This window comes from Sorex araneus, chromosome X (assembly GCF_027595985.1).
Source record: "Sorex araneus isolate mSorAra2 chromosome X, mSorAra2.pri, whole genome shotgun sequence".
NCBI lineage: Eukaryota > Metazoa > Chordata > Mammalia > Eulipotyphla > Soricidae > Sorex > Sorex araneus.
This window is the reverse complement of record NC_073313.1, coordinates 345,863,606-345,890,215: the sequence shown is the minus strand read 5'-3', so window position 1 is coordinate 345,890,215 and position 26,610 is coordinate 345,863,606. Positions and strand designations below refer to the sequence as shown.

At 50.7% G+C, this 26,610-nt stretch overlaps 1 protein-coding gene across 1 annotated transcript in view; it reads left to right on the top strand.

The window, feature by feature from the left end:
• Positions 1-26,610, top strand: part of NOL10 (nucleolar protein 10) — an 81,727-nt gene that overhangs the window by 11,172 nt on the left and 43,945 nt on the right. The window contains exons 7-13 of the mRNA XM_004609411.3: positions 126-191; positions 1,636-1,696; positions 2,457-2,542; positions 4,384-4,462; positions 6,261-6,410; positions 11,079-11,145; positions 20,393-20,445. Of these exons, the coding sequence (XP_004609468.1) occupies positions 126-191; positions 1,636-1,696; positions 2,457-2,542; positions 4,384-4,462; positions 6,261-6,410; positions 11,079-11,145; positions 20,393-20,445 (562 nt within the window). The remainder of the gene's footprint in view (positions 1-125; positions 192-1,635; positions 1,697-2,456; positions 2,543-4,383; positions 4,463-6,260; positions 6,411-11,078; positions 11,146-20,392; positions 20,446-26,610) is intronic.

The following is a 26,610-nucleotide window of genomic DNA, read 5'->3' as shown; positions in this document are numbered from 1 at the left end:
CAGTTTATAGGGCATTTATGAGTGGTGTGTATATATATATGGGATATATCCTGAATTTTTTACTTACATAAATAAAAATTTCATTGCACTTAATTAGACATTTAACTTTACTTGTTGCTTTGCAGCTCTGAAGTTTATAGATTAAATTTAGAACAAGGGCGCTACCTGAACCCCCTACAAACGGATGCTGCGTGAGTATTCCCGGAATGTGGCTGCTATACTTATTCTGACCAGGGGGTGGCGCCAGAGGTTCAAGCTGGTATCTAACGTTCCCTTTAAAGCAGAGTTCGGGTTAGAAGAGGGCAGTATCAGGTTGAACTACCACTTTATTTTCATCATCAACATCCAAGAAACAATAAAGCCATATAGACAAAGTTAAAAAACAAAAGTTCCATTAAATATTTCTTTAAAAATCACTGGAGTTTCTCTTAAAAATTTAAATATTTAAAAACATACTCAAATTACTGTCACTGTCATCCCGTTGCTCATTGATTTGCTCGAGCGGGCACCAGTAACATCTTCATTGTGAGACTTGTTACTGTTTTTGTCATATCAAATACACCATGGGTAGCTTGCCAGGCTCTGCCGTGCGGGCGAGATACTCTCGGTAGCTTGTCGGGCTCTCCAAGAGGGGCGGAGGAATCAAACCCGGGTCGGCCGCATGCAAGGAAAACACCCTAACGCTGTGCTATCACTCTAGCCCAAATTACAAAAAAAAAAAAAAAAAAAGCAGTATTTTTTTGCAATGTTCCTTAAATTTTTGCTGATAATTTTGTGTTTTGGATCTTCTGTGGATCTTCAGTTAATTTGGAGTACTATTTAAAGTTACTTGTTCATAGCTTTCTGCTAGCAGACATTTAAGGTTTTCCTACTTAGCATATGGATAGTCTGCACTTTAGTTTTTGGCAGCTCAGTAAAATATTTTACCTGTATTTGTTTCAAAGAGAAATCCTTTATAAATTAGCTTTTCATAATAATGATACCAAGTAATAACTAATAGTGAATGCCTCTGTGTGGCATTATTCAGTATTTTATATATATTATTTTAAATTAAAAAAAATTTTTAAGTTTAAATTTTTGGAGTTTTTTTTAACTTTTGTAGTTTTAAAAAACAGTTTTGGAGTTATTTCAATTTTTGGAGTTTTCTTGTGGATTTGGAGTTTTTAAGTTTTGTTGATTGTTTCGGGGATGCTGCGGGGTATCCCTGGAGCTCTTAGGAGTTCAGGGCTGGCCCTTCGCCCCGAGGACCCAGTTTGGGGGATTGTTTGGGCCACGACCATCTGGTATAAGCTGTTTTTAACCACCACATCTGCAAACTGTTCCACACGAAACTGGGCAAAGCCCCACTTGGAGACGTGGATCTGCCGGGGTCACCAGGGAACTTGGACCCGGTCCAGCAGGCTTTTTCCCGGCTCCAGCACCTCGAAGTTGCCAGCGTGTCAGGCCAGAACGCCATCCTGGGAGTGAGAAACGCCGGTGGCCACGTGCCTCTCGGAGCACCCCCTCTTGCGGATACTGTTGAGCGTGTCTGCGTCTTTTCCCAGAACGGGGGTCCCCTGGCTAGAAAGGGCAGCATGTCCTTCCCCACCTCGGCTGACACTAACCCTGCCTCCTTACACTGCTTTCCCGTTCCAGGGAGAATAACGTGTGTGACATAAATACAGTACATGGCTTGTTTGCCACCGGAACCATCGAGGTAAGTGTTGGTTGGCTCCTGTGGGAGTTCCTTCTTTTCCTTTTTTTGGGTGGGGTGGGGCGTGGGGGTCCATACCCAGTGACTCAGGGGTTCCCCCTGGCTCCACACTCAGGGATCACTCCTGGTGGTTCACCAGGGGACCATGTGGGATGCCGGGTATCGAACTTGAGTCAGCCACGTATAAAGCAAATGTCCCACCTGCCGTATTCTCGCTCCAGCCCCCTCCCCATCTCCTGTCCTTGACCAGAGGCCTGAGCCCTGGTGTCCGGTGCCCAGTGCCACTGCCCCTTAAGCTAGGTTCCCCATTGGTGGGTTTTTTTTGCTTTTTGGGTCACACCTGGTGATGCACAAGGGTTATTCCTGGCTCTGCACTCAGGAATTACCCCTGGCGGTGCTCAGGGGACCATATGGGATGCTGGGAATAGAACCCGGGTCAGCCACGTGCAAAGCAAACACCCTACCTGCTGTGCTATCGCTCCAGCCCCCCGCCATTGGTGGTTTGGCGCTCCTCTTTACCCGGCTGACTTGCTGGAGGTTCAGCTGAGAAGCCTGAGCGAGCCTTTGACACCTAAGTCATAGACACGGGGTGGCAGTGCCAGAGCCAAACCAGCGTGGAAGGTCGGAAAAAGCAAACTTGTATCTCCACGGGATACTAAGTGTTAATGTAGACAGTTTGGGGACAAGAAAGGATGCTCCTCTATGATTTGCCTAGTTGCAGCTATTACTGAAAAATGCTGATCTTTTTGTTGTTGTTGTTTAGGGCCGTGTGGAATGCTGGGACCCACGAACGCGAAGTAGAGTGGGCCTCTTAGATTGTGCCTTAAGTAGCGTCACAGCCGATACAGAGTAAGTGGAAGCTAATTCGCAATTCAAATATCTGTCATTTTTCGATGCAAACTGGTGTATCAGTTCCAGGCTACCACGAATTGCTAGCAGGATGAAACCTGAGGTTGTAATTTGTATGATTGTTTGACAGAAAAATCGTTTCCTAAAAAGATAGCTCTTGGGACTGTAGCAATAGCACAGTGGGTAGGGCGTTTGCCTTGCATGCGGCCGACCCGGGTTCCATTCCCAGCGTCCCATATGGTCCCCCAAGCACCGCCAGGAGTAATTCCTGAGTGCAGAGCCAGGAGTAACCCCTGAGCATCGCTGGGTGTGACCCAAAAAGAAAAAGAAAAGATAGCTCACTAAATGGCAACATAGAATTCCCTTGTGGAGTGCTCCTTAGTACATAGAATTGCCTTATTTATTTATTCGGTTGCCATGGAGTTTTGCCAACAGAAATACACTGTAGGAATTTATGCTTCTGGATCTGGTGACAGACTCAGGGGCCTCTCTGTGAATCGAGATGGCAAAGGTGTGGGGATGCCTGTGTTTTTGGTATGTGTTCTCGTGTTTCAGTTCTACATTTAAAATAAATAGAAAAGTAATCCACACTTGTAGGATGAAAAAGCTTGAATTAAGTAAGAAGCACCCCCCCTCCATTTTTGTTTTTAAAAATTTGAGGGCTGGGGAGTGTTCAGGGGTGAAGGCATTTACTTGCCTCGCGTGCAGCTAAGCCAGGTTTGATGCCCAGCTCCACGTAATGGGCCCAGGAGTGAGCCCTGAGCGCCTCCTGGTGTGGTCCAAAGACCCAAGTAATAATAAATAAGGCCTGAGTGAAAATTAACGTGTCTGCACTGAAGAACAATGCCAGCGTTGCATTTGCAGCAGGCCTTGAAACAGGCTGGTGTTCTGCAGTCACAGATAACGGTATGGACAGAGGTCTCCGGTTCCTGGGGACTGCGTGTAGTTCCACGCCGTGGCTTCAGGGGGCGGGAGAGCCCTGCGGGTCTCAGCTCAGGAGCCGCTCCCTGGGTCTGGGGTCCTGGGCGTAGGCAGTGCCGAGGCCGGTCAGCCTGTCACTGACCGTGCGTTCTCTCGTTCCCCCCTGCCTCAGAGCGCTGTTCTCCTGCGGCCACACTGGCTGCAGAGTGAGAAACTCATAGTGGCCATGATCACTGTCACTTTCTCCTTTCCGAGGCTCTCCGTCCCCATGTGGGAATTAGATCCTGTTCGGTCTGTGTAGCTGGGTGGGGTCAAGACCCGGGTGTGTCACACACGGCTAATGCTCGGCCACTGACCACAGCCCTGTCCCTGGCCTGAGCCGTAGTTTTTATTCTAGTTCAGCATGAGTGCTCAGGGCTCACTCCTGAGCCCATTATGTGGAGCTGGGCATCAAACCTGGCTTAGCTGCACTCGAGGCAAGTAAATGCCTTCACCCCTGAACACTCCCCAGCCCTCAAATGTAGAATGAAAGTAGAAACGAACATCTCCATGCTTGAGCATGTGCCATTGTTTCCTCTGAAGCAGAAAACACGATGTTTCTATAAATGCCTTGTCCTGGCTTACTAGAATGAACGATACTGTCATGTATCCTTTTCAGTTGATTTGAAATTTTCCAGACGCTTTTTCGATTAGCTTTAAAATAGAAACATCTTGGAAATGTTCCTCAGTCTTTCAGTGGTCTGTTTAAAGACATCAGTTGCACGTAGGCATCTGGTTTTGATGAGAGTTCTTACAATTAATGTTTTAGGTGTGAAGGGGCATGTAAGACCTTCCCTATTAAATTCCAGATTCTTGGTGAATTTGTTAGAAGAAGGAGGCCTGGCCCAACCGACGTGAAGCTCAGATACTTTGTCTTTCAGGATTGACAGTTTACCAACAATCTCGGCTCTGAAATTTCACGGTGCCTTGACCATGGCGGTTGGAACATCTACAGGGCAGGTATGTGTCTCGCTTGGCAGTTGTACACTGAAGTCAGTGTCTCAGACGCTCGCTTGTGTCACGGGCGTGTCCTTTTATCTGCTCATTGTGGGAAGGGAAAGCGAGCCGTGGATGTGTGGTCGTAGTAGAGCGAGCACCCCTGATGCCCCATCTCCGGGTACCTGGAGACATTCCCTGATGCCACGTCTGTCTCTCCGACCTGGAGACATTAACTGATGCTGCATTCTCCCGGTACCTGGAGACTTCCTCCATGCTGCATCCTCCCTGCACCCGGAGACATTACCCGATGCCTCATTTTCCCTGGTGCCCGGAGACGTTCCCGGGTGCCCCGTCTCCCGGGCATTCTGGTTCTGCCCTGACCTGCACGGGAGTGGAGTCCGCCTCGGTGTCCCTACTGTGGGTCAGGGTGGTGCTCCTCAGCCTCATTCCCACTCCGGCCCCCTCTGACCTTGTTTCCTCCCCGTGCCCCCAACCCTCCTGTCGCACCAGTTGGTTTCTGATTTATGTGATCTTTTTTTTTTTTTTTTCGCTTGAAATAAATTGGGCACCATCTCGTGCCTGGCTTAGAAATGCTGATTTCGTCTAGTTTCTGCAGAGTGTGTTGTCCAGATTTCTCTGCCAGGAAGGTTTCGAATTCTGCCAGATCCACCATGCCTTTACGTAGATCTGAGGACTGTGGAATCCCTGCAGATAAGAAATGTCCTCATTTGGAGCTGGAGCGATAAGTATAGCGGGTAGGGGGCTTGCCTTGCACGTGTCCGAGCCAGGTTTAATCCCTGGCACCCCGTAGGGTCCCCTGAGCACCACTATGAGTGACCCCTGAACCCAGAGCTAGGAGTAAGCCTTGAGCACTGTTGGATGTGACACAGTAACAAAACCTCAAAATCTAAAATGTGTTCATTTGACCAGGAAGCCTGACTTTCACCTCATCTCATGAGCCACGCGCTGGGCAGCGAGGGTCAGCGGAACATCCCTCTGCACAAGTCAACAGGCTGCGTTCCCAGGTCCCCCTTTTCTCAGAGCCCATCAGTGCGTCAGGTTGTCCTTCCTTTGGGACAGGTCCGGTAGACTGACCAGTCTCTTCCCAGCTTTCCCAGGCGCTACCTCCCGTGCCAGGGCCTGAGCGAGCTCCCCCAGGCCTAAACCCTGCTGCCACCCTTGTCTTGACTTGGCCAGGCCTGTCCTCACTGCCTTTTGGTTCTCCTTTCTGCGCGTCACAGAGGCCCTCAGTGAGCCTGTTGAATTTACGGAGGAAATAATCGCTTAGGGATTGCCCTTTGATTCCTTTCGAAGTTCAGCTCAGTAAGTAGCTCCCACTCTCAGTGTGCCCTGAAATGATTCTTGGTATGACTCGGTAAAGCCATGTAAGACTCCAGAGTGTCTCTTTCTAGGGCCTGGAGCGATAGTCCAGTGGGGAAGGCGCTCGCCTGACATGTGGCCGACCTGGGTTCAATCCCCATCACCTTGAGCCCCTCCAGGAGTGACCCCTGAATATGAGGTCGGGGGTAAACCCGGAGCATAGCTGGGTGTGGCCAACAACAACAACAAAAACACAAAAAAGATTTTCCTACAATATTTTTTATGACTGATTTGAGATTGGGGCAGGGGGCACACAGAATGGCACATTTCTTGGTACATTTCTTGGCGGCCACCCGCTGTGGCCCTCAGGGTACTCCATGGTCCCACAGCATGGACACAATCCTTTGAGCCATATCCGAGCCCCATCTTAACTCTGAAATGTTGCTTCTTGAAAGGAAATAACTTGTTGGGATCTTTTTCTCTCTCTTTTCTCTTAAAGGTTTTATTATATGATCTTCGTTCCGATAAGCCACTGCTAGTTAAGGATCACCAGTATGGACTGCCCATTAAGTCAATTTACTTTCAGGATTCATTAGATTTGATTTTGTCTGCAGACTCGCGAATTATCAAAATGTGGAATAAGAACTCGGTATGTATATTGTCGTTGTTGTTGGAACTGTTTTCTTTCTTTTTTTAAAATTTTATTTATTTATTTATTATTATTTTTTAAAATTCTTTTATTGATTCACCATGTGGAAAGTTACAAAGCTTTCAGGTTAAAGTCTCAGTTATACAGTGCTCAAACACCCATCCCCTCACCAGTGCACATATTCCACCACCAAGAATCACGATACACCTCCCCCCTTCCCCCCACCTCCCCAGCCCCCCACCCCGCATGTGTAACTGGTAAATTTCACTTTACTTTCACTTTACTTTGATTACATTCAATATTTAAACAAAAAAAAATTCACTATTATTGATTTGGAGTTTCTCCCCCCTAAAGTCGATCTGCTGAAAAGAAAGCATTTGGTAATTTGTTTTCCATTGCTGAGAATGAAGAGATATGAGGTCAGGAGGCCGCACTAGCAGCAGCATAGTTTTGGATTTCTGTATTTTAGTATATTAGTAACTAAGTCCAGAGAAATGTCTGCCAGGAATCGCAACATTGTAAGCTTGTACCTCTCAGCTACTTTATATTCCACATATGAGTGCGATCTTTCTATGTCTGTCTCTTTCTTTTTTCTTTTTTTTTTTTTCTTTTTGGGTCACACCCAGCGATGCTCAGGGGTTACTCCTGGCTTTGCACTCAGGAATTACTCCTGGCGGTGCTTGGGGGACCATATGGGATGCCGGGGATCGAACCCGGGTCGGCCGCGTGCAAGGCAAACGCCCTAACCGCTGTGCTATTGCTCCGGCCCCATATGTCTGTCTCTTTCTTTCTGACTCATTTCACTCAGCATGATGCTTTCCATGTTGATCCACTTACATGCAAATTTCATGAGGAACTGTTTTCTTATCTTCACATTTCTCTAATGCTCTCGAACTTTTTTCTTGACCTTTTTTGAGTTATGTGGGTCCTTAAGATAGACATTGAGTACCCACTGGAGTTTTTAGTAAGGAGCCAGTTATTTCAGGACAGTGTTGGTATTTATATAAGACCAGCAGAATGGCTTTCTGGTAAGCAGCTTCCCTGAGGTGGGGGAGGGGAGGACAGTGCTCTCTGCTGAGTGCAGCGGGAGCGTCGGGAGACCTTAGCGTCCCCTCGGCACCCCCAGGCGCGAGCCCTGAGCACCAGTGCCTGTGGCCAGAAAGGGAGAACGTTTCCTGATTGGCCACTGTTGGTGTGGCTGGGGTGGAGACAGGATTCTCTTCAGCACTGTGGGGGAGACTGTTTCTGCACCTGTGGGAAACAGGACCGGGACTGCTTTAAAAATCCTGGGGCTAGAACTTGCGTATAACTCAGCCGTCCCCTTTCTTGGCATTGATTCAGAATGATGCCCGCACCCCTCTGTAGACTCCGTGCAGCAGCGAGGGCATAGCCGGGAAATAACCCCCGTGTCCGAGAACAGGCGAATGGGTGAGCTCCAGCAGGGGCACACGGGAATATTGTGCAGCCGGAAGAGAAGATGAACTCTGGCATTTCACTGCAGCGTGGGTGGAATTTGCGGGTTTCTTGTTAAGTCAGTCAGAGGAAGGACAAATACCAGGTGATCTCACTCATCTGTGGTACCCGGGAAAGCAAAACAAAGGAAGAAACAATGCTGCATGATGACAGGGCCTTGGTCTTGGATTATAAAACAGGGATTACCAAGCAGGAAGAAATGAGGGGTGGGGGGCTGGAGGTGGGTGGGGACAGTGCTAGAATGTAACCCCATGCTTTACTCATGGTGAAGTGCGGTAACTTTCTGTCAACACCTCTGCCCGGACCATTGTCGTAAACATGGTATAACGGTTGCTTTACTCACGGTGAAGTGCAGTAACTTTCCATCAACACCGTGCACAGACCTTTGTCGTAAACATGGTATAACGGTTGCTTTACTCACGGTGAAGTGCAGGAACTTTCCATCAACACCGTGTACGGACCACTGTTGTAAAAGCGTTACCTAAGCTGTTGCAATAAAAATGTAAAAGGGAAAAAGAACTGGACCCATGAACGCCCTTTCCTCAGTCTTGAGGGATTCTCAGAACCCTTTGAAAGCCTTTATGAGCCAATTATCCTTCCGTATCGTTATTATGCATCTCCCTTTTATACCTGCTTCCCACCTCAATCAGAGCAAAACAACCTCCCCTTTCTGCCACTCTTCCCCGTCTTCTTAAACATATCTGGAGAGTCTTCGATACCATCTTTCCTCATTTTCAGGGATCATCCATGGCATAGCAAAGCTTACTGATTTCAATTTGTCCTTTTTTGAGTTTAGCTTTCCTTTCCCCTCTGCACCTGTTGTCTTCAGAGCAGTGTGCTCCCCTCGGGGGCCCCGGGTTCCTGGAACTCGGTTCATGGCAGGGGAAGATGAGGCGCTTCCAGCTCCTGGAGGTTCTTGGAAGGAGAGCCCAAATGACGCCTCCCAGAACCGACGGGGCTGCTGGCCGTGAGCACCAAACTGGACAAGTCTTAGGAAGAGCACCGCCCCCCCTCCAGGCCAAAATCCCTTTACTTTTATTCTGGCTGTCCAAGTTCTGATTTATTTTTAATAGAAGACCATCATTACCATGAGACACTCTAAGTGCTTACTTTCTGATTTTAAGAAATGTATCGAATGCCGGTAGGGTAGAAGCCACCCTTCCCCTGCCTCCTGTTGTCCTAAAGGTGGTGCCTGTTAGCAGTGTGGGGGTAGGCCCCCACCCCGCCCCCTCCGCCTCCCCCTCCAGGTTCAGGGGGTTCTCACTTGGGCTGGTCACCTGCAAGGCAAGTGCCCCGCCCACTGCCCTATCTCCAGAGGCATCTGCCCTTTGTTTTGTTCTGCGCTATGAGTCTGACCCCCCCCTTTTCTTTCCTCCCTGTTTCATTCGGGATCTTGGGAATAAGGGGGAGGGTTGTGTCAATTTTATTTTATTTATGCTTTTGAATTAGGACTTGACTTTTTTTTTTTTAATTAATTTATTTATTTGCTTTTTGGATCACACCTGGCAATGCACAGGGGTTATTCCTGGTTCATGCACTCAGGCATTACTCCTGGCAGTGCTCAGGGGACCATATGGGGTGCTGGGAATCGAACCCGGGTCTGCCGCGTGCAAGACAAACGCCCTAGCCGCTGTGCTATCGCTCCAGCCCCAGGACTTGACTTTTTTTAGGAAGTGTAAAAACAGCCACCTTCCCTATGCTTTAACTGTAACCATGTAACCACCCCCACTCCCCCTACCCTCCTCTTCCCCCTCCCCCCAACTTTTGCCATTGGGGCTTCTGCTAATGAGTTAATAGAGGCAAGATCTGGCAGGGATTTTCAGTATCAGTTTTTGAAAGCATCACGCGTTAGTTTTTACAATAATTGTATTTCAGCATTGTTGTTTCTTATGACTAAAAACTGTCGACCAACACCCAGATTACTTAGTTTTGCTTGACTTGCTTTCTGTGTTCATGCTTCTCATGGTCTTTTTCCATTCCCATCTTCTGTCTTTTTTCTTCTTAAGCTTCTCTTTAGTGTTTATGCACAGATCGCTTGGGAGGGAACCGCACTTGTCCTGCGTGGGCCTGACCCGGGCTTGAGTCCGGGTATCCCCAAACTCCTAAAAAAAAAAGTAAAGACTACAGCCTGCCCCGCTCCCACATGTAAAATTGAAATATGGCTGGAGCGAGAGCACAACGGGTAGGGCATTTGCCTTGCACGAGGATGACCCGGGTTCGATTCCTCTGCCCCTCTTGGAGAGCCCAGCAAACTACCGGGATTATCTCATCCGAATGGCAGAGCCTGGCAAGTTCCCCGTTGCATATTTGATATGCCAAAAACAGTAACAAGTCTCACAATGGAGACGTTACTGGTGCCCGCCCAGGCAAATCAGTGAGCAATGGGATGACAGTGATACAGTGATTGTTAGACTATATAATAATGCATGCTTGATATGTTTATAGGATTTCCTTTCACAAGGTATTTTATTTAGGTTTTGGGACTACAATTGGCTGTGCTTAATGCTTCCTCCTGGGCTCTGTGCTTAGGGGGTTCCCTGGACCCAGGGAACCATACCTCGTGCTTGGGGGGTGTCAAACCCAGCGTGGCCATACGCAAGGCAGTTGCTTGCCCACTGTACTAGGTCTCTGGTCCTGTAAGATATTTTATTGCCATTGTTGTATTTGATCTTCCTCAGGACCTCAGTTTGGCACGCAATCGTCCTCGCTGTACCATGCTGACCCCTGGCCACGTCCCCGGTCCTTTCTTTTAGTTTCTTTGATTCCAGGTTTAACTAGATTATGAGACTTTCCCCCTTGCTGTTCTTGCCCTGCTTTATCTTCTTTAGCTTGGTGTCAGGGCTTGAAGCCTGGGCCTTGTACATTTTTCTACCGAGTAACAACCCCCAGCCTTAATTGTAAAGGGTTAGAAATATTAGACCTTACTATTTTCGTACTGTGTCGACATAACCCTTAACACTTTGTATTTCTTTTCTGGATGAAGGCGTCTTGCCCGTGGTCCTCATTTCTAAAGTGGGAGCACTTGGTGCGCTGATTAAACTCTCCACGATTGTTTTATGAAGGAATTTTGTGGTTTGGTACTTGGCGTTATGTAACTGCATTGCATCGCTTCCCGTGTGTTTTCTTTTGCGTGACATTGCCCGCCAGGTCTTCCTTTAACTATATCAGTCATTTCTTTTTGGTTAACTCTTTTAGGGAAAAATATTCACTTCCTTGGAGCCCGAACACGACATTAATGATGTCTGCCTCTACCCCAACTCAGGTATGTAGCGACATGTTGTTCAAGGATATGCTTTCTTGGGCTTTACTACTTCAGTCAAGATTGGGCTCGCTCAGGGCAATTCTTGGCTGTTGTCCTTATTTGAATCAGGGACAGGAAGTGGTGTGGATGATTCAGAAAGTGGCCGAGGCAGTGACTCAGTCCGAGCAAGTCGCGGTGTTTAGATGGGTAGCAGGTGCGATGCTATTTTCGTGTGCTCTTTAGCTCTTTACGTGATTAGTAAGAGTATGTGGAAATCAGGGTTCGGGATCGGGAGAAGACCAGAATTGCCTCATAATAACAACAGAGCCGGCTGCCGCAGCTGTGGGTCTTGGTAGCTCCCCTGTCGCTGGCTGCTGGGTCAGGGAGCTGAGCGATTTCAAGGTCCAGCCTCGGGGGCCCCTCTGTAGGGAACACTCAGCACCCATCAGTCAAACAGTGGGGCCCAGGGCAGGACAGGAAAGTTCTGGTGGGTCTGGACAGATGATCCTTGAACAGCATGAGGGGCAGAGTGGATGCTGACGGTCAGAGAAGAGTGAAATTCCGTAGCTGGGGTTGAGGGTCCTTCAGCAGGAGAGTGAGAGGGCCGGATAGGAGATTTGGTTACCTCCGACCTTGCTTGGGGCAGGGAGGGGTCTCCTGTGTCGGGGTGGGTGGGTGGGAGGGGGCCCTCTCCCCAGGCCCCGCTGAGTGGTCGGTCCGGCTGGCTTGTAGATGAGACTGTGCAGAGTGTGTCTGGAGGGTGTGTCTAGCCATCAAGGAAAGTGGACAAGGTCCCCCTGGGGGCCTTAGTAGCCTCAGGTACAATTGGGAGGCGCTTTCTGTTTGCTTACAAAAAGGTCCGTTTGCAGGGGGTGCTGAGTGCCTTATTTGTTCGTCCATTTGTTTTCTGAAGAGGGCACAGTAGGCCAGTAATTTTGGAAGCCCCTAATGGATTAGAATTGAAAGGATTGAGATGTAATACCGAGAACGGAGACCAGGGAGAGAGGTCGAACATAGAAGGATGGTTTTTTTGAACATTTCAGTATTAGGAAGCAATGGGATGGCGGTGGGGGGATGGTCGAGGGTCACCAACCTGGTTTCCCAACAGAGTCCCCTGAGGGGAGCTTTTATTTTATTTTATTTTATTTTATTTTATTTTATTTTTTTGGCTACTCTGGGCTCAGTGCTCCGGGCAGTGCTGGGGGGACCGTACAGGCAAGCACCTGGGGTGTCATCTATTTCATAGTCTCATCTGCAGTCCTGACACAGAAATGCATGTGGCTAACGGGCGCCCTGCGTGAGCCCTGGCCCCCTCTTCCCTGCCGCCCCCCGGGTCTGGGGCTTGAGCACGGGGTTCAGGGCACAGTAGAAACTGGAGTCTCTCTCTGGACAAGTGAATCTGCGCAGATGAGTTCTGAGATGTGTGTATCAGAGGGAGGGCTTGAAATTACCAGTAGCCGAGGTGTCGAGTGGCTAGGACAGAAACTGCCATTTGAAGGGGAGCCAAAGCTAAGGCGGACCGTCCAGCAAGCACTGAGGATCGGAGCAGTGGCGGTGGGAAGGAGCGAGCGGAGAGTTCCTGGTGCCCTCGCCAGTCTCGGTGACGGGTGCTGTAGTGGAGTCGATCACTTAACCTTTGTGTGAGACTGGAGTCATTGGCCCACACTTTCGTCTTTCTTACATCTCGAGGAAGGAGAGAACGTGGCTTCCCTTCCTGGGGCTGGTCACCGAGCAGGGTGGGGTAGGACAGGCCTTTCCTGAGCCCGGAGCCCAGACCCGCCTTAGGAGCGCTCTGCCCTTCAGGAGAGGTGGGAAACGCTGGGTCTTGGTCATGAGTTTTCACCTCTGGCAGCTGAGCGGGTTTTTATCATCCTAGCGGGGGCAAGGGTGTCAGCCGGGATTCTGGTGAATCTGGGAACAACCTGCAGGACGCTGGGGTCCTTGTGAGTGTCCAGTGATCTGACCTGGGTGCCAGGCTCTGTAGGACGATGCGTGAAGCCCCTGGGCTGAGGGCGCTGCGTGGGGGGAGTTGGAAGGACGGGGGCAGCATTGAGAGAGGTTCTCACCCCTGCTGTCTAGGGGGCTGGCCCCACGTGGCCACTGAGCACTGCAGCGTTTCAAATGGGAGTGTGCTCCAGGTAGAAAACTCAAACCCTGGGGCTGGAACGATAGCACAGCGGGTAGGGCGTTTGCCTTGCACGCGGCCGACCCGGGTTCGATTCCCAGCATCCCATATGGTCCCTGAGCACCGCCAGATGGGTAATTCCTGAGTGCAGAGCCAGGGGTAACCCCTGTGCATCGCCGGGTGTGACCCAAAAAGCAAAAAAAAGAAAACTCAAACCCATATCATATTATGGAAAAGGGTGTGATGTCAATTGTTAATTTCAAATACTGACCGTGTGTTGAAAATATTGGGGGTCTACTAGGTTAATAAGATCTATTAAAATTAATTTTTTCTTGGGATTTTTATTCCTTGGAGGGGGGATGTTGGGCCATAGGCCGGAGTGCTTAGGGGTCACCCCCAGCAGTGCCCAGGGCCCTGCAGCCTGGTGGACCCCGGCCCTCCTGCCTGCAGAGGCTGCACTCAGCCTGTTGGGGTGTCTCTCAGCCCATACCTATTTATTGTCTTTCTTGATGTGCCTGCTAGATGATTTCAAAAACACACGGCTCGCATAATGTTTCTGTTAACCACTGCTGGCCTCGACTGAGATCGTGTATTTTGCGAGAAGGTGCAGGATAGGTATAGCAGCACCTGTGGGTTAGTCAGTGGCACGGGGGCTGCTGAGGCCAGGAGCTGCTCCTGGCTTTCCCGTCGCAGCCGAGAATGGAAGGCAGAGGCCCCTGGGGCTGCCCGCCGGAGCCTGTGCCGCGCCTGGGCTGCCGGGGAGGCCTGGTCCGCGCCCTTCTGTGGTCAGGCCCTTGGAGGCCGGTTCTTGTGCTTGACCCCCGCTCCCTCTCTGTGTTGCCCGGAAGGGCCGGTTAACCCGCAGCGGTGCGACCACTTAGGGAGGAAGCCCTCTTCGAAAAAGACCCAGCCTCATCTCAGACTGCGCAGAAACCCATTCTTCAGACGCCCGCTGGAGTGGGCCACCGTGTAGTGGATGGGGCTGGGGAGAGAGGCCAGCCAGCCTGGAGGGTGGAGGACAGCCTGCCTTGGTGTGTGTGAGTGGAGCAGAGAACGGATGCAAGTTTGGGGTTTCTTTACCCCCCAGCCGCACGGGGCCCACATCAAGTTCTAGGTGTTTTAGCTTTATCCTCTCATGATAAATGTGTGTGTGTGTGTGTGTGTGTGTGTGTGTGTGTGTGTGTGTGTGTGATGCTGGGGATTGAACCCAGGTCTTATGCATGCCTCTGCTGAGCCCTATTAAAAAGCCAGTGTACGCTTTTTAATGAAAATCAGAAGGGTGTCTCTGGGAAATATTTCTAGAACATTTATGTGATGAAGAAAATAACATTTAATGTTGTTTTAATTGTTCGTAGTATAATTTCAAAATTAAACACAGATGCAGAAAGTTCCTCGTAAAGGAAGAGTTGGCAGTCTGTACGGAAGGCATTGTCGCACTGAGAAGTGCCTGGAAGAAACTGCCCTTAGTAGGAAGCATGCCACAGTGGGGGCTGGAGGGCTCGGCAGGGAAGGGGCCACCGTGACAGTGAGTGACAGTGACAGAGGGCAGTGGCCACTCTGGATGAGGACTGGGAGCTGAGTGGAGGTAGAGTGACATGCGCAACAGTGCTGCAAACCACAGTGCCTAGAAGGAATAAAGGGGAAAAAAGTGCCTGGCATAGAGGCAGGCTGGGGACAGTGGTAAGGGAAGTGGACGCTGGTGAAGGGACAGGTACCAGAACATTGGGTACTTGAAAGTCAATTGTGAATAACTTTGTAACTTTGTAATTCATGGTGGTTCAACAAATAGTAGCTTTTTAAAAGTCTGGGTTCATAGAGAGCTCCGAGGGCTGGCGGGCGGGCTAGGCATGATCCTGGCACCACGTGGCTCCTTAGCACCGCCCAGAGAGACCCCCGAGCACTGCTGTAGATGCGTCTCCCCTCCGCAGCCTCCCCCAGGAACAATTACCAAAATCCTAGACTAAAAAATGTCTGTGTCAGAGATTGGCAAGTTGTGTTTTGTTTTGTTTTTTTCCAGCCTGAGTTAAGAATGATTGTCACACTTTTAAGTGTTTAAAGAAAACAAAAACAAAAGAACCATGTGTGACAGGTGGCACGTACGTGGAATTCAAAGCTGGAATTCAAAGTGAGGGTCTTGGGGCGGAAGGAGTTGTCCGGGAGCACAGCCGCACCCCTGCTTGGCTGGGTGGGGCCCTGCGGCTTGGCACCACGGCCGCTGGCAAAGTCGCCGTAAGACGGACCATCTGGCCGCCAGGCTGAAATGCCACCCAGGCGTCACGGGAACCGCGAGGAGCCCCTGGTCCGCATTATTCCCAGTTCCCAGGAAAGAAAGGTCGCTCCCCTCCAGTGTTGCGCCGTGAAGCGTTTCCAACACGGCCACGTGGGGAATGGGGTCAGGTGTGCCTCTGTTTCCCCGAGAGAGCCGCTGAGCATCCTTGGCCCTGGGGCTGAGGGTGGAGCGTCGAGGCTTCTGGAGTCACGACGCCTGCCCCCCGGCACAGTTCTGCGGCGCGCTGGGGAGCAGAGTGGGGTCTGGGGGAGGCCTGGGCTCCCGGGGGGCGAGTCTGTCCTGAATCCGCTCTCGCAGCCAGACCATCTTCAGCTTGCCCGAGTTGCCCCTAAAATGCCTTTCTTGGCCTTTTTTTGCGTGTGCGGGGGGTGGGGTGGGCATGGGGGTTGCTGAGGTTTCTCAGGCAAACCCGTATTGACTGTGTAGGGTCCTTGAGTTTCTTTGCCCGTGGCATCAGTCCCCAGGGTCAGGCCAGGCGTCTTCCCGGCGGATTCTCTCTGGCTATCTGCGGCTAATCTTCATGGTGTCCTTTAGCCTTCTCTGCCAGCTCCAGGCGCCTTTCCTACGACACCGGTGGAGATGTTGTCCCTAGGGCTACTTGGCAGAGTGTGGGGTCTGCGAGGGTGACCCCAGGCCACGGCTTGCCGGAGCCGTGGCTTGTGGAGAGCCAGGCTTGTTGCTGAGAGCTCGCTTCTTAGAAGTTAACCGAGCCCAGAAATGAGGCAGGTGACGCGCCTCACGAGGTCGCCGGCAGCGGGGGAGGAGGCCTCGCCTGCCTGTCCAGGCCCTGCCGGGAGCGCGGCTGACTCACGGGCCGCGCCGTCTTCCCCCGGCCTTACCACACCTCACCCCTTGCACACCCTCCGTGTTCTGTGCTTAATCCTCGTCCACATTCTGGAAAAGCTGAAAGCTCCTTCCTTTATCTTCCCGCTTACTCATTTCGGCGTAATTAAAGCCGAATCACAATTACTGTTTGGTAACGTGGGTCTAACGCTCAGGCGACTCGGAGCACTGAGACATGGTTTCGCTGTCCCTCCTCTCCTGCTCCTCCCGCTGTCTCGCCCGCGTCCCCCGTGTCCTGGCCGCTGTGTGGGCCAAGGGGGCTGCAGCCCTGGTGGATTCAGCCCACGCCCAGACCACGCCCCCCTGTGGAATCAGGCTCACGGGGTCCCACTGCGCCGGTGGCAGGAAGAGACCGATGAGTTTCCCACTCGGGAAGGTTGATTTCAGGCCGAGTGCTCTGATCAGTTGCCCGGCCCTCCTTTTCTCCCCCACCACCAGGGCTTCTGGGGGCTTCTGGGGAGTCCCTAGGCCCAGGGCCAAGTGGCTCCGTCTGTCACGGTGCAGAGCAAAGAACCGGGGGGAGCGTCCGCGTCCAGGCCTGCCCTTGACCCCCGCGTCCCACCCCGTGTGCTGTGACCTTGTGTTTGTGAGAGCTTTCTCAGAGGCTGGCCCGGGGAGGGAGCGCCCGGGATTCTCCCCTGCGCCCGGTCAGCGCTTGCCTGTTCCGAGCTGTCCTGCTGTCCCGTGTGTCTGACCCGTCTGGGGAAGGACCAGAGCTTTGTGTGTTTCCACCATGCCCGTGAATGGATAGTTTTGTAAAATGCAGCAGGAACGAGTTGCTGGAGGAAGGAGCGTGCACAGTTGCATCTCGGGACGCCGGGAAGGCGCCATGCTGTCGTTGCCCGGGTTCCTGAGTTCTTCTTTCAGTGTCTGCACTCAGCCTGGCGTATTGCTGCCTTACACGCTGCTGGGAGCACACGCTGATGGTACAGGCGTTACGTGCTGTTCCAGGAGCCTTAAGGTACATGTGGGCATGCGTTGCACCTGTTTTGGGGGTCGTATGTGCCGGGCAGGTCAGTGCTGGGGTCCGGGAGGGCTGCCCTTGGTGGTGCTCAGTGGTACTGGGACTGGAACTTGGGTCTACTGTATGCTGTGGACGTGCTCCAGCTCTCTGAGCTGTTCCCCCCACACCCCACACGTGGACCACTGTCCCCTCTGTGGATCTGCTTTCCCCAGCTCTCACCTAGGTTCCCCTCGGGTTCTGGACTGACTCCTGGTCCGGTGTCGTTGTCTGCTTCTCGTTAGGGACTTCCTGTCCGCCCTGGGCTCTGTGGGGCCGTGTGCCTTTGCCATCTGAGATTGGTTTTGGGCGCGGTGGCTGGTTGGCCTGTACCATTGCCCATATATGGACAGGCGCGCTTCCAGCCCGGATGCCTTTGCGGATGGGATTAGCTCGGCTCTGTGGCTGGCCAGGTGGGTGTGGCTCTGCCCCCCTGAGGAATGTTCCCTGCCGGGCGGGCACGCCAGCATCGGGCCAGGCTCAGGGGCCCAGCAGGAGCCACGTTTTTAGCTTTTTTGGTTGGGAAGTCTCTTCCATCCCCGGAACTTCCGCAGCATGTTGAAAGCGTCGGGGAAATGGACCTGGGACACAGCGGGAGTGAGTCTCGCCCCGCTGGCCTGAGTGCTCGCTTCCATTCGCAGCAGGAGCGCCGGAGTGAAAGGCTTCATTGGGGCCACGAGCTAGGAACAGCCCTGTTTTGTTGTCGTTGTTGTTTTTTTCTTTTTCTTTTGGCTTAATTTAGATGAGCATTATGATTTTTGTTTGTTCACGTCACACCTGGTGGTACCAGGGCTTAACCAGTACTGCTGGGGATGGAGGCGGGGGGAGCCGTACGTGGTGCCGGGGATTAAATCAGGTTGGCTGTGTGCAAGGCCTTACCCACTGTGCTATCCAGCCCCTACATACACATTCTTGCTTAGTTGTATAGTAGATGTACATTCCTAGACTTACTTTCCTTTTGTTTTGTTTTTGGGTCACACCCAGCAGAGCTCAGGGGTTACTCCTGGCTCTGTACTCAGGAATTAATCCTGGCACTGGGGGACCATGTGGGATGCTGGGGATTGAACCTGGGTCGGCTGCATGGAAGTCAAATGCCCTCCCCACTGTAATATCACTCCAGCCCCATAGATGTACATTCTTGACTTAGTCCTTTTGAATGTTTTCATCTGTGTGTGTGTGTGTGTGTGTGTGTGTGTGTGTGTGTGTTTGTGTCTGTCTGTGTCTGTGTGTCTGTCTTGGTCCTAGTTCAGGACTTGCTTGCACTTTGGAATTACCTGTGAGATGTGGTCCTGGGGCCACAGAGGTAGTTCACTGTGCTCAGTGCACATGCTTTGCATATGTGGGAGGGCTGGGTTTGAACCCTGGCATTGCTTGGACCCCCCAAGCACTGCTGGAGTGACCCCTGAGCACAGATCCTGGAGTAGCCAAATGTGGTTCTCCCCACAGCACATGCTGTGGGTCGCGGGGTTACGGCACACTGTATGAAACAAGGGGTCACAGCACACTGTGTAGGATGCGGAGTCACAGCTCAGAATGTGGGACACCGGGTCACAGCACAAAGTGTGTAGCCCCCTATAAAAGCAAAATTATTACCACTCTCTTGCATGAATGTCTTAAAATTCCCTTGTACATTCAGTTACCATCGTAAGGGCTGTGACATCCCCAGGGCCTTTAATGTCACAGCTACATTAGAGCACGTCCCTTAAGTCACTTGGTTTTCGTGTCAGACATGAAGTTTTATTTTTTTGTTTTAAAATTTATTTTTATAAAGTTGTTCACAATATTTGGTTACACTTAATACTCCGAACGCCAGCCCCACCACCATTACACCCTCCCACCACCATAATTCAGATAGTTCTATCTCGAACCCCAAACTCAGCCCCCAAGGAAATAATTTATTTTGTATTGCTTGTTATGAATAATCTGCTAAAAATGATCCAAGAAAGGTTTCCTAGAGGAAAGTATGTGAAAATTGTTGTATTTCACCCAGGAGCCATTTAGCCCTTCTTTAAGAGATTAATAACATGTTGTTAAAGGTTGAGCCTTGTGTGCTTTTATCGGTATCTGTATACATGTATTTCCCCCTAAGTTTGGTTGCCTTCTGCTTTAAACCCCATCACCTGTGGTGTGCTGCTCATGCTATATTGGTGGTGTCTGAGCATGGGAGAGCGGCCGTGGGCTTGGCGGCGGTTGAGTTTTGGAGGTTTTCGCCTGCCGGGGCTGGGTCCCTTGGGGAGGGGAGGAGAACTCACCCACTCCCCTCTGGGTAGGCATGACATTTTTTTTGTTATTGTTTTTAATTCTTTTTCTTCTTTTGCTTTTTGGGTCACACCTGGCTCTGCACAGGGGTTACTCCTGGCTCTGCACTGGAGAATTACTCCTGGCGGTGCTTGGAGGGCCATGTGAGATGTCGGGGATTGAACCCGGGTTAGCTGCATGCAGGGCAAACGCCCTCCCCGCTGTACTGCCACTCCAGCCTCAGCATGAAGTTTTAAAACTGAAACTAGGAGCTACTTTGCTGTGAAACTTTGTGGAAATAATTTACTTTGGTGGGAAAGGGGTGGTGGTGCCAGGGCGCAGACCCAGGAACCTCAACACTGGCACGGCAGGCGCCCTGGGCCTGGCTGTCCGATCCCCGGGTGGTGGAAGCAGCGGCCTGTACGCCCTGATGCTGATCGTGGCGACGTGCTGGCGCGGCCTGCTGCTGCCTCGGAGCCGGGCACTTCCGCTCTCCCCTGGGAAAACAGCGCCGTGCTTGTGTCGATCTGAGCCCTCTCTGGTTGGAGCTTCTCTGGAACTCAGAGCCTGAGCAGCCGCAGCCAGGAAGGGCGTTCTTCCCGAGGTCTGATGGTGCCCTGCCCAGATACCAGCCTCGCCACCACCCGCATTCCCCGTGCCCGGCTTCTGCCATCCGTCTAGTTCTGCTCACGTCAGGCCTCTCAGAATGTGTGATGAAAGGGTTCTTTCCTTCCCCCCACGTGCTCACCTTTCTGATTGTGTTTATTTCCAGGAATGCTTCTCACTGCCAACGAAGCCCCCAAGATGGGCATCTACTACATTCCAGTAAGTGGGGCACCCGGGAGCTGTGATTAAGAATAGGCCAGGCCCAGAGCTGGAAGCCTTCCTCACGGCGGGGTGGGGGGGGTTGGGGAGGGAGGAAAGGCAGCTGGAATAGAGAAGGGATCCCTAAGACAGTGATGGCTGGAGGAATCAGTCGGGATGGGAGATGTGTGCTGGAAGTGAAGGACCAAACGTGATAGCCTCTTAGTGTCTGTGTTGCAAACCATAATGCCCCAAAGTAGAGAGAGAGTATGGGGAATGATGTCTGCCATGGAGGCAGGAGGAGGGTGGGGAAGGGGGGGTATACTGGGATCATTGGTGGTGGGGAATGTGCACTGGTGGAGGGATGGGTGTTTGATCATTGTATGATCGAAACTCAACTGTGAACGCTTGTAACTGTATCTCACTGTGATTCAATTAAAAAAAGGGGGGGGGGCAGGCATAGACACTTTAAACCGGACGCACATTTGTATGATCTCAGAATTGCCGGAGACCCAGTTTTCTCTTCTGTTTCTCCGGGTCCCTTTTTCTGTGTGGGATTTTATTTTTTTTCCTTTAGTCCCAAGTCCTGGCAACTTTAGGTTAACACAAGCCAGAGGCATCAGGACCGCCAGTTGCTGAGAACCTGCTTTCTCGGGGAATGTTAGCATCTTCGGCCTCTTTGGTTTCCCCAGAGAGCTGCTGAGAAAAACCCAGAGGGACCACTCCCAGGTCCTGGCATGTGGGGACAGTGAAACATGAGCTATTCTGGCTCAGCTGAGCCTGGTGCTGAAACTTGTACTGAAGTGCTCCTTCCTGATCTGCCTTCATGCCCTGCTCCCTTGAGTTTTTTCTTTTTTTTTCCAAATAATGCCACTTGTCTTTGCTTGGAACTTTCTCTTTGTAATACTTCTTCAAAGTCAGCAGAGAGCCCAGGGGTCTGAAAGCCTGCCCGTTTTCATAAGATTTTATCGAACTTAACCCGGTTGATATTTGGCACAGAGCTTTGTTTGAGGCCTCAGGAACCAGAGAAGCATGTGTGTTTAGTGTGTGATTCATGCCAGACGCAGGAGGTTTGGGCTGTGATTTGTAGCAATATCTTATAAATCAGGCATAAAAGCTCTTTCCTCGCCTTTGGCCCTGTGCTCGAAATGAAGACAGCTTAATGTTCTCTCGCTTGTTAATTTCTGCCTCTTTGTCTGATACCATCTTGGCTGAGTGCTTACAGTCTTGATAGATTTAAGTGCAGTTCCCGATTTCACATCCCCACAACTAAGTCTTTCATGGCCCAGTGGTGTTCTCCAGACATCAGCACCTTCCTTTTCCCATCAGAAACCAACGCCTGTTAGGAGCTTTGCTTGCCTGTTCTTTCCGTGTTAGGATCTTCAGCTGCACCCCTTATGCTGATGCTGGGAATTGGTTTTCAAGGGTGTGTGTGTGTGTTCGTGTCCTGTAATGTAATCTTAGTTTCGTTCTTTTTTTTTTTTTTTTTTTGCTATTTTCTTTTTGCTTTTTGGGTCACACCCGGTGATGCACAGGGTTTTACTCCTGCTCTGCACTTAAGAATTACTCCTGGCGGTGCTTGGAGGACCATATGGGATGCTGGGAATCGAACCCAGGTCAGCCACGTGCAAGGCAAATGCCTTACCCGTTGTGTTATTGCTCCAGCCGCGTCGCGTTCTCTAGCATGAACTTCTATGTAGACTGTAGAGCGAATCCAAGCCTTTTCCGGTGACATGCATCCCAGATCCTGTGTGTGTGTGTGTGTGTGTGTGTGTGTGTGTGTGTGTGTGTGTGTGTGTGTGTTCTCTCGTGTGTTCATGTTCTGTAATGTAATCTTAGTTGCATTCTTTAGAATGAACTTCTATGTAGACTCTAGAGTGAATTCAAGCCTTTCCCAGTGACATGCGTCCCAGATCCTCTGTGTGTATGTGTGTGTCTGTGTCTGTGTGTTTGTGTTCTGTAATGCGTTCTTTAGAATGAACTCCTATGTAGACTCTAGAGCGAATCCAGGCCTTTCCTGGTCACACGCATCCCAGATCCTGGTCACCGTTGCTGAGAGTTTCTGGGTTCCCAGCAGGCGCTGAAGCCTCTCCTCACAGGGAGCAGGATATTCATGCGTGCTTTCTAAGACACAGAGTGGTCTAAGCTCAGGGTATGTTGCTTGTTTGGGAAGTAACTTGTTGGATTTTAAAAGAATAAAAGTCAGTATATGCTTTGAGGGACTCTAAAGATTCTATGCAGTGTCACAGAACTCAACCTTTTCCTTTGGGGGGGGGCATTGCCGAGGGGTCCTCCCAGGGATGCTCGACCAGCCCTGCTGGGGGCTTCCGTGCTGTGGGCCCAGCTGCTTGGGCACTGGTACCGGGGATGCCTCGAGTGGTGCTCAGGGCTGTCCAGGGCGCCGTGCTCGTGGGCCTGTGGTGTGCTGGGTTAAACGTAGTTGCTTCCGTGTGCAAGGCAGCCCTACACTCCCGACCCCCGAGCCCAACTTTTATAGGGGTGTATTTTAAGACATTTTAGAAAATAATTGCCTATCTTGACTCTTATTGCAACGTTTTAGTATTCATAAAGCAACAGAATTTACTAAGTATTTTAACATTTCCGACTCAGTTGAAAACTCTGTACTCAGTTTAGAAAGCAGTTCGGGAGCCTAGTCTCCTGCAGCTGGGGCGAGGTTCGAGAAATAGCTGATACATGACCCATACTAGGATGTCTATCTCTTTTTTATTTTTTTCTTTTTGGGTCACACTTGGCTCTGCACTCAGGAATTACTCCTGGCAGTGCTCAGGGGACCATATGGGATGTTGGGAATCGAACCCGGGTTGGCTGCGTGCAAGGCAAACGCCCTCCCTGCTGTGCTATTGCTCCAGCCCCCAGGACTTCTATCTCTTTTTTATTTTGCTGTTTTCCTTTTTTAATTGAGGTACTGGACTTATAATTGTCTCGTGCACACGTCGTTGCAGCCCCTGCTCGACACCAGAGTGCTCGCTTCCCTCCACCGGTGCCCCAGCCCCCCCCCCATCTCTCAGGAAGCCGTTCTGTAGACCAGCTCTCCCGTTCTATGGCCCGTGGCCACTTTTGCTCCTGTCCCCCCCCCACTTTCCCTCTCCTTCCGCTTTCCCTTCTTTCCCTCCTTCCTGCGCTTCTCTCAGTCCCTCCCCTTCCTCCTCCCTCCCTTCTTGCCTACCTTCCTTCTTTTGGTGATTATAACCATCGTTTGTTTCTTTACTCAGGAAATCCCTTTTGATTTAGTACCTCCTGTTTCTGCTAGGAAATGGCACCTGAGCTTTCCTAGCATAACTCATGAGCTCCACAAACAGAGATGACTAGGTATTAAGAAATATAAAACCTTAATGCATTTTTAACAAAAGTGTGACAGAGGACATATTAACTGTAAACTTGTGTACGTGTCCTCACGGGGGCATGAAAAGGCAGAGGAAATGCAAGTTTTTAATAGCTAAATTTTTATGAAATTTAATAGCTAAATTTTTATGAAATTTATTTCAAAGTGAAGTCTGATGAATGTCTTTTAAGTCTCTTGAGTTGCAACACTCAAAACCCAAAAAAGGTTCATAGAAGGGCCAGAGGATTATATAGGATGTCGGGGATTGAACCCAGGTCGGCCATGTGCACGGCCAATGCCCCACCCACTGTGCTCTCTCTCCAGCCCTGTTCCTGTATTTTATCTTTTTCCTTTTTTTGGAGGGGGGAGGTCACACCTGGCTTTCCACAGGGGTTACTCCTGGCTCTGCACTCAGGAATCACTCCTGGCGGTGCTCAGGGGAACATATGGGATGCTGGAAATCGAACCTGGGTCGGCCATGTGCAAGACAGACGCCCTACCCACTGTGTTTTCGCTCTAGCCCCAGTGTTTCTGTATTTTAAAAGTAAAGAGACCAACAGATGCTTTCATTGACTCCAGGCTCAGAGCTGGGAATGCGATTATGAGTGAAACTGTCTTACCTCTGTTTTGTGAGTTTACAGTCCAGGGAGCAGAAGCAAGGATAGACAGGTGTATACTGTGAAGCGCTGTGAAAGAAAGGAAGTCAGAGACTGCGGTAAATATGTGGATGCTGGCACATGCTACCAGTGGCTCATACCTGAATATGGGTTCATGCAGTCTGCAGCTCCGGTGTAATTGTGTTATGAAGGTTGCCCAGGCATTGGCTCTCCGTTGTCAGTCTCTTGTATATCCTCCTTTTATTAGGATAAATATCAGAGTCTTCCTTCTGCGTTACAGATCCAGAGCAAAATGGTGAATGACAAGTGTGTTCCCCACTGCGTGGGCTCTGTTTTCTCTCACCCTCACAGGAGTATAGATTTCTCTGAACCGTTAATCCATTTGCCGAGCTGAGCAGATGGTCAGAGCATAGAACCAATCTGTGATGGTTGGTGTCACCAAGAAGGGACAACTCGTCAGCTGTCAGTCGGACACAGAGTGGTCAGAGAGAAGTTAAAAGTTAGAAGACAAGAGTCTGCACAGCCCTGGCCCCCCCACTCTGTGAGCCGAGAGGGGTTGCTCCTGCCTGGGGCGGCCCCTGGGCCTGGGGGGGCAGGGGGACTTCTGAAACGGTTCCAGGGTAATTTTCCCCAGAGGGTGAAATTATGACTCCTGTCAAATCAGTCTGTGTTCAAACTATTCTCTAACCATTAAGTGAGGGCATCAAGCACATTTCTCTTGGATCAAGGGTCCAGTGTTAAAACACAAATGTCTGTGGGTAAAATTCTGGGGAGTGGGAAACAGGCACCCACCTCACTCCAGCGGGCCCGGGGCATGGCCACTTTCTGGCCAGTGCCTGGCTATTGGCCAGTCTCTGGATGTTTTTAGTCACCCACTGTTTGTACGGTTTGTAAACTAGGCACTCTGGAATTGGAATCAGATTTTTTTTTTTTTTGGTTTTCTTTTTTGGGTCACACCTGGCGATGCACAGGGGTTACTCCTGGCTCTGCACTCAGGAATTACTCCTGGCGGTGCCCAGGGGACCATATGGGATGCTGGGATTTGAACCCGGGTCGGCCGCGTGCAAGGCAAACGCCTTACCCGCTATACTATCACTCCAGCCCCCGGAATCAGAGATTTTGAGGGTGGGTCCGCACCCAGGTGTCCGGCGCTCCAAACTCCTGGTCAGCTGTCCAGTTGTGTATATGAAGTGCTGTGGGCACACGGTGTTCATCTCCGCAGCTTTCCGACTCTGTGCCAGGGCAGCTAGGTGACAGGGACCGAGTGGTCCCCCAACCCTGAAATCCTTACCTAGCCATTTTGGAAAACATTGTTGACCTCTTTGCCGAAGGAGGCAGAGCTTCCCATTGAAGTGCAAAATCGGTCCTGCACTTACCTACTTACTTCCTTATGAGTCTTTCCCTGTTGTAAGTCATAATGTAAAACACAGAGTGTCACGGCTTTGTCTTTCCCGCTGTTACACCACCTGTACCTACAGCAGTGCCCGTTACACTGTAGATTCTCAGTCAGTGTGTGTTGGAACGTTAATAAAACAAATTTCTGTGGGAGTAATTAAAATTTCTCTCCGGTAAATCTTAGATAACGATTATTTATTTGCACAGTGACTGATTTGCAATGCTGTGATAGCTCTTCTTATGCAGTATTCAAAAATGAGCGTTTGCCTTTTTGCTGCCGCCACTGTGGAAATACAGAGGTGGAGAAGATGGCTCATGTGTGCCAGGATGCTGTGTTTATCCAGGGGGATAAGGATCAGTCCCCGTGCCCTGACAGTTCGTTCTAATCAGCCAGATCAGAGACGCTCAGTGCGACGCAGGCCTGTGTAAGAGTGCCAGCAGATCTCTAAAGTTAAGCCTCCCGACTTGGACTTGCTGACTTGGGAAAATCACTGTTTACAGGGGAAGGCTGAGCCTTGTTGTTCCGAGTGGCATCTGATGGGCACCCTGGAACAAAGCAGGCTCATGGAGAAGAGCGTTGGGATCACTGCTCCCCAACCCCCGCCATGCCAGTCTCTGGGTACCAGCGTGATGCCGGGCCGCTTTCAAGGGAAGGTGGACCTTATAGCGGCAATTGGAAGGAATGGCGCTTGCGTTCCGCAAGGGCAGATGTCATTCCTCAAACTCTGGCTGAACCCCCAAAAGTGTAATTTTATCTCAGATGCTGTGCTAAGTGTGTGCACTTAGAAATTCGGACTCCAAGCCCATTCGTAAAATCGTGGGTGTGGCTGG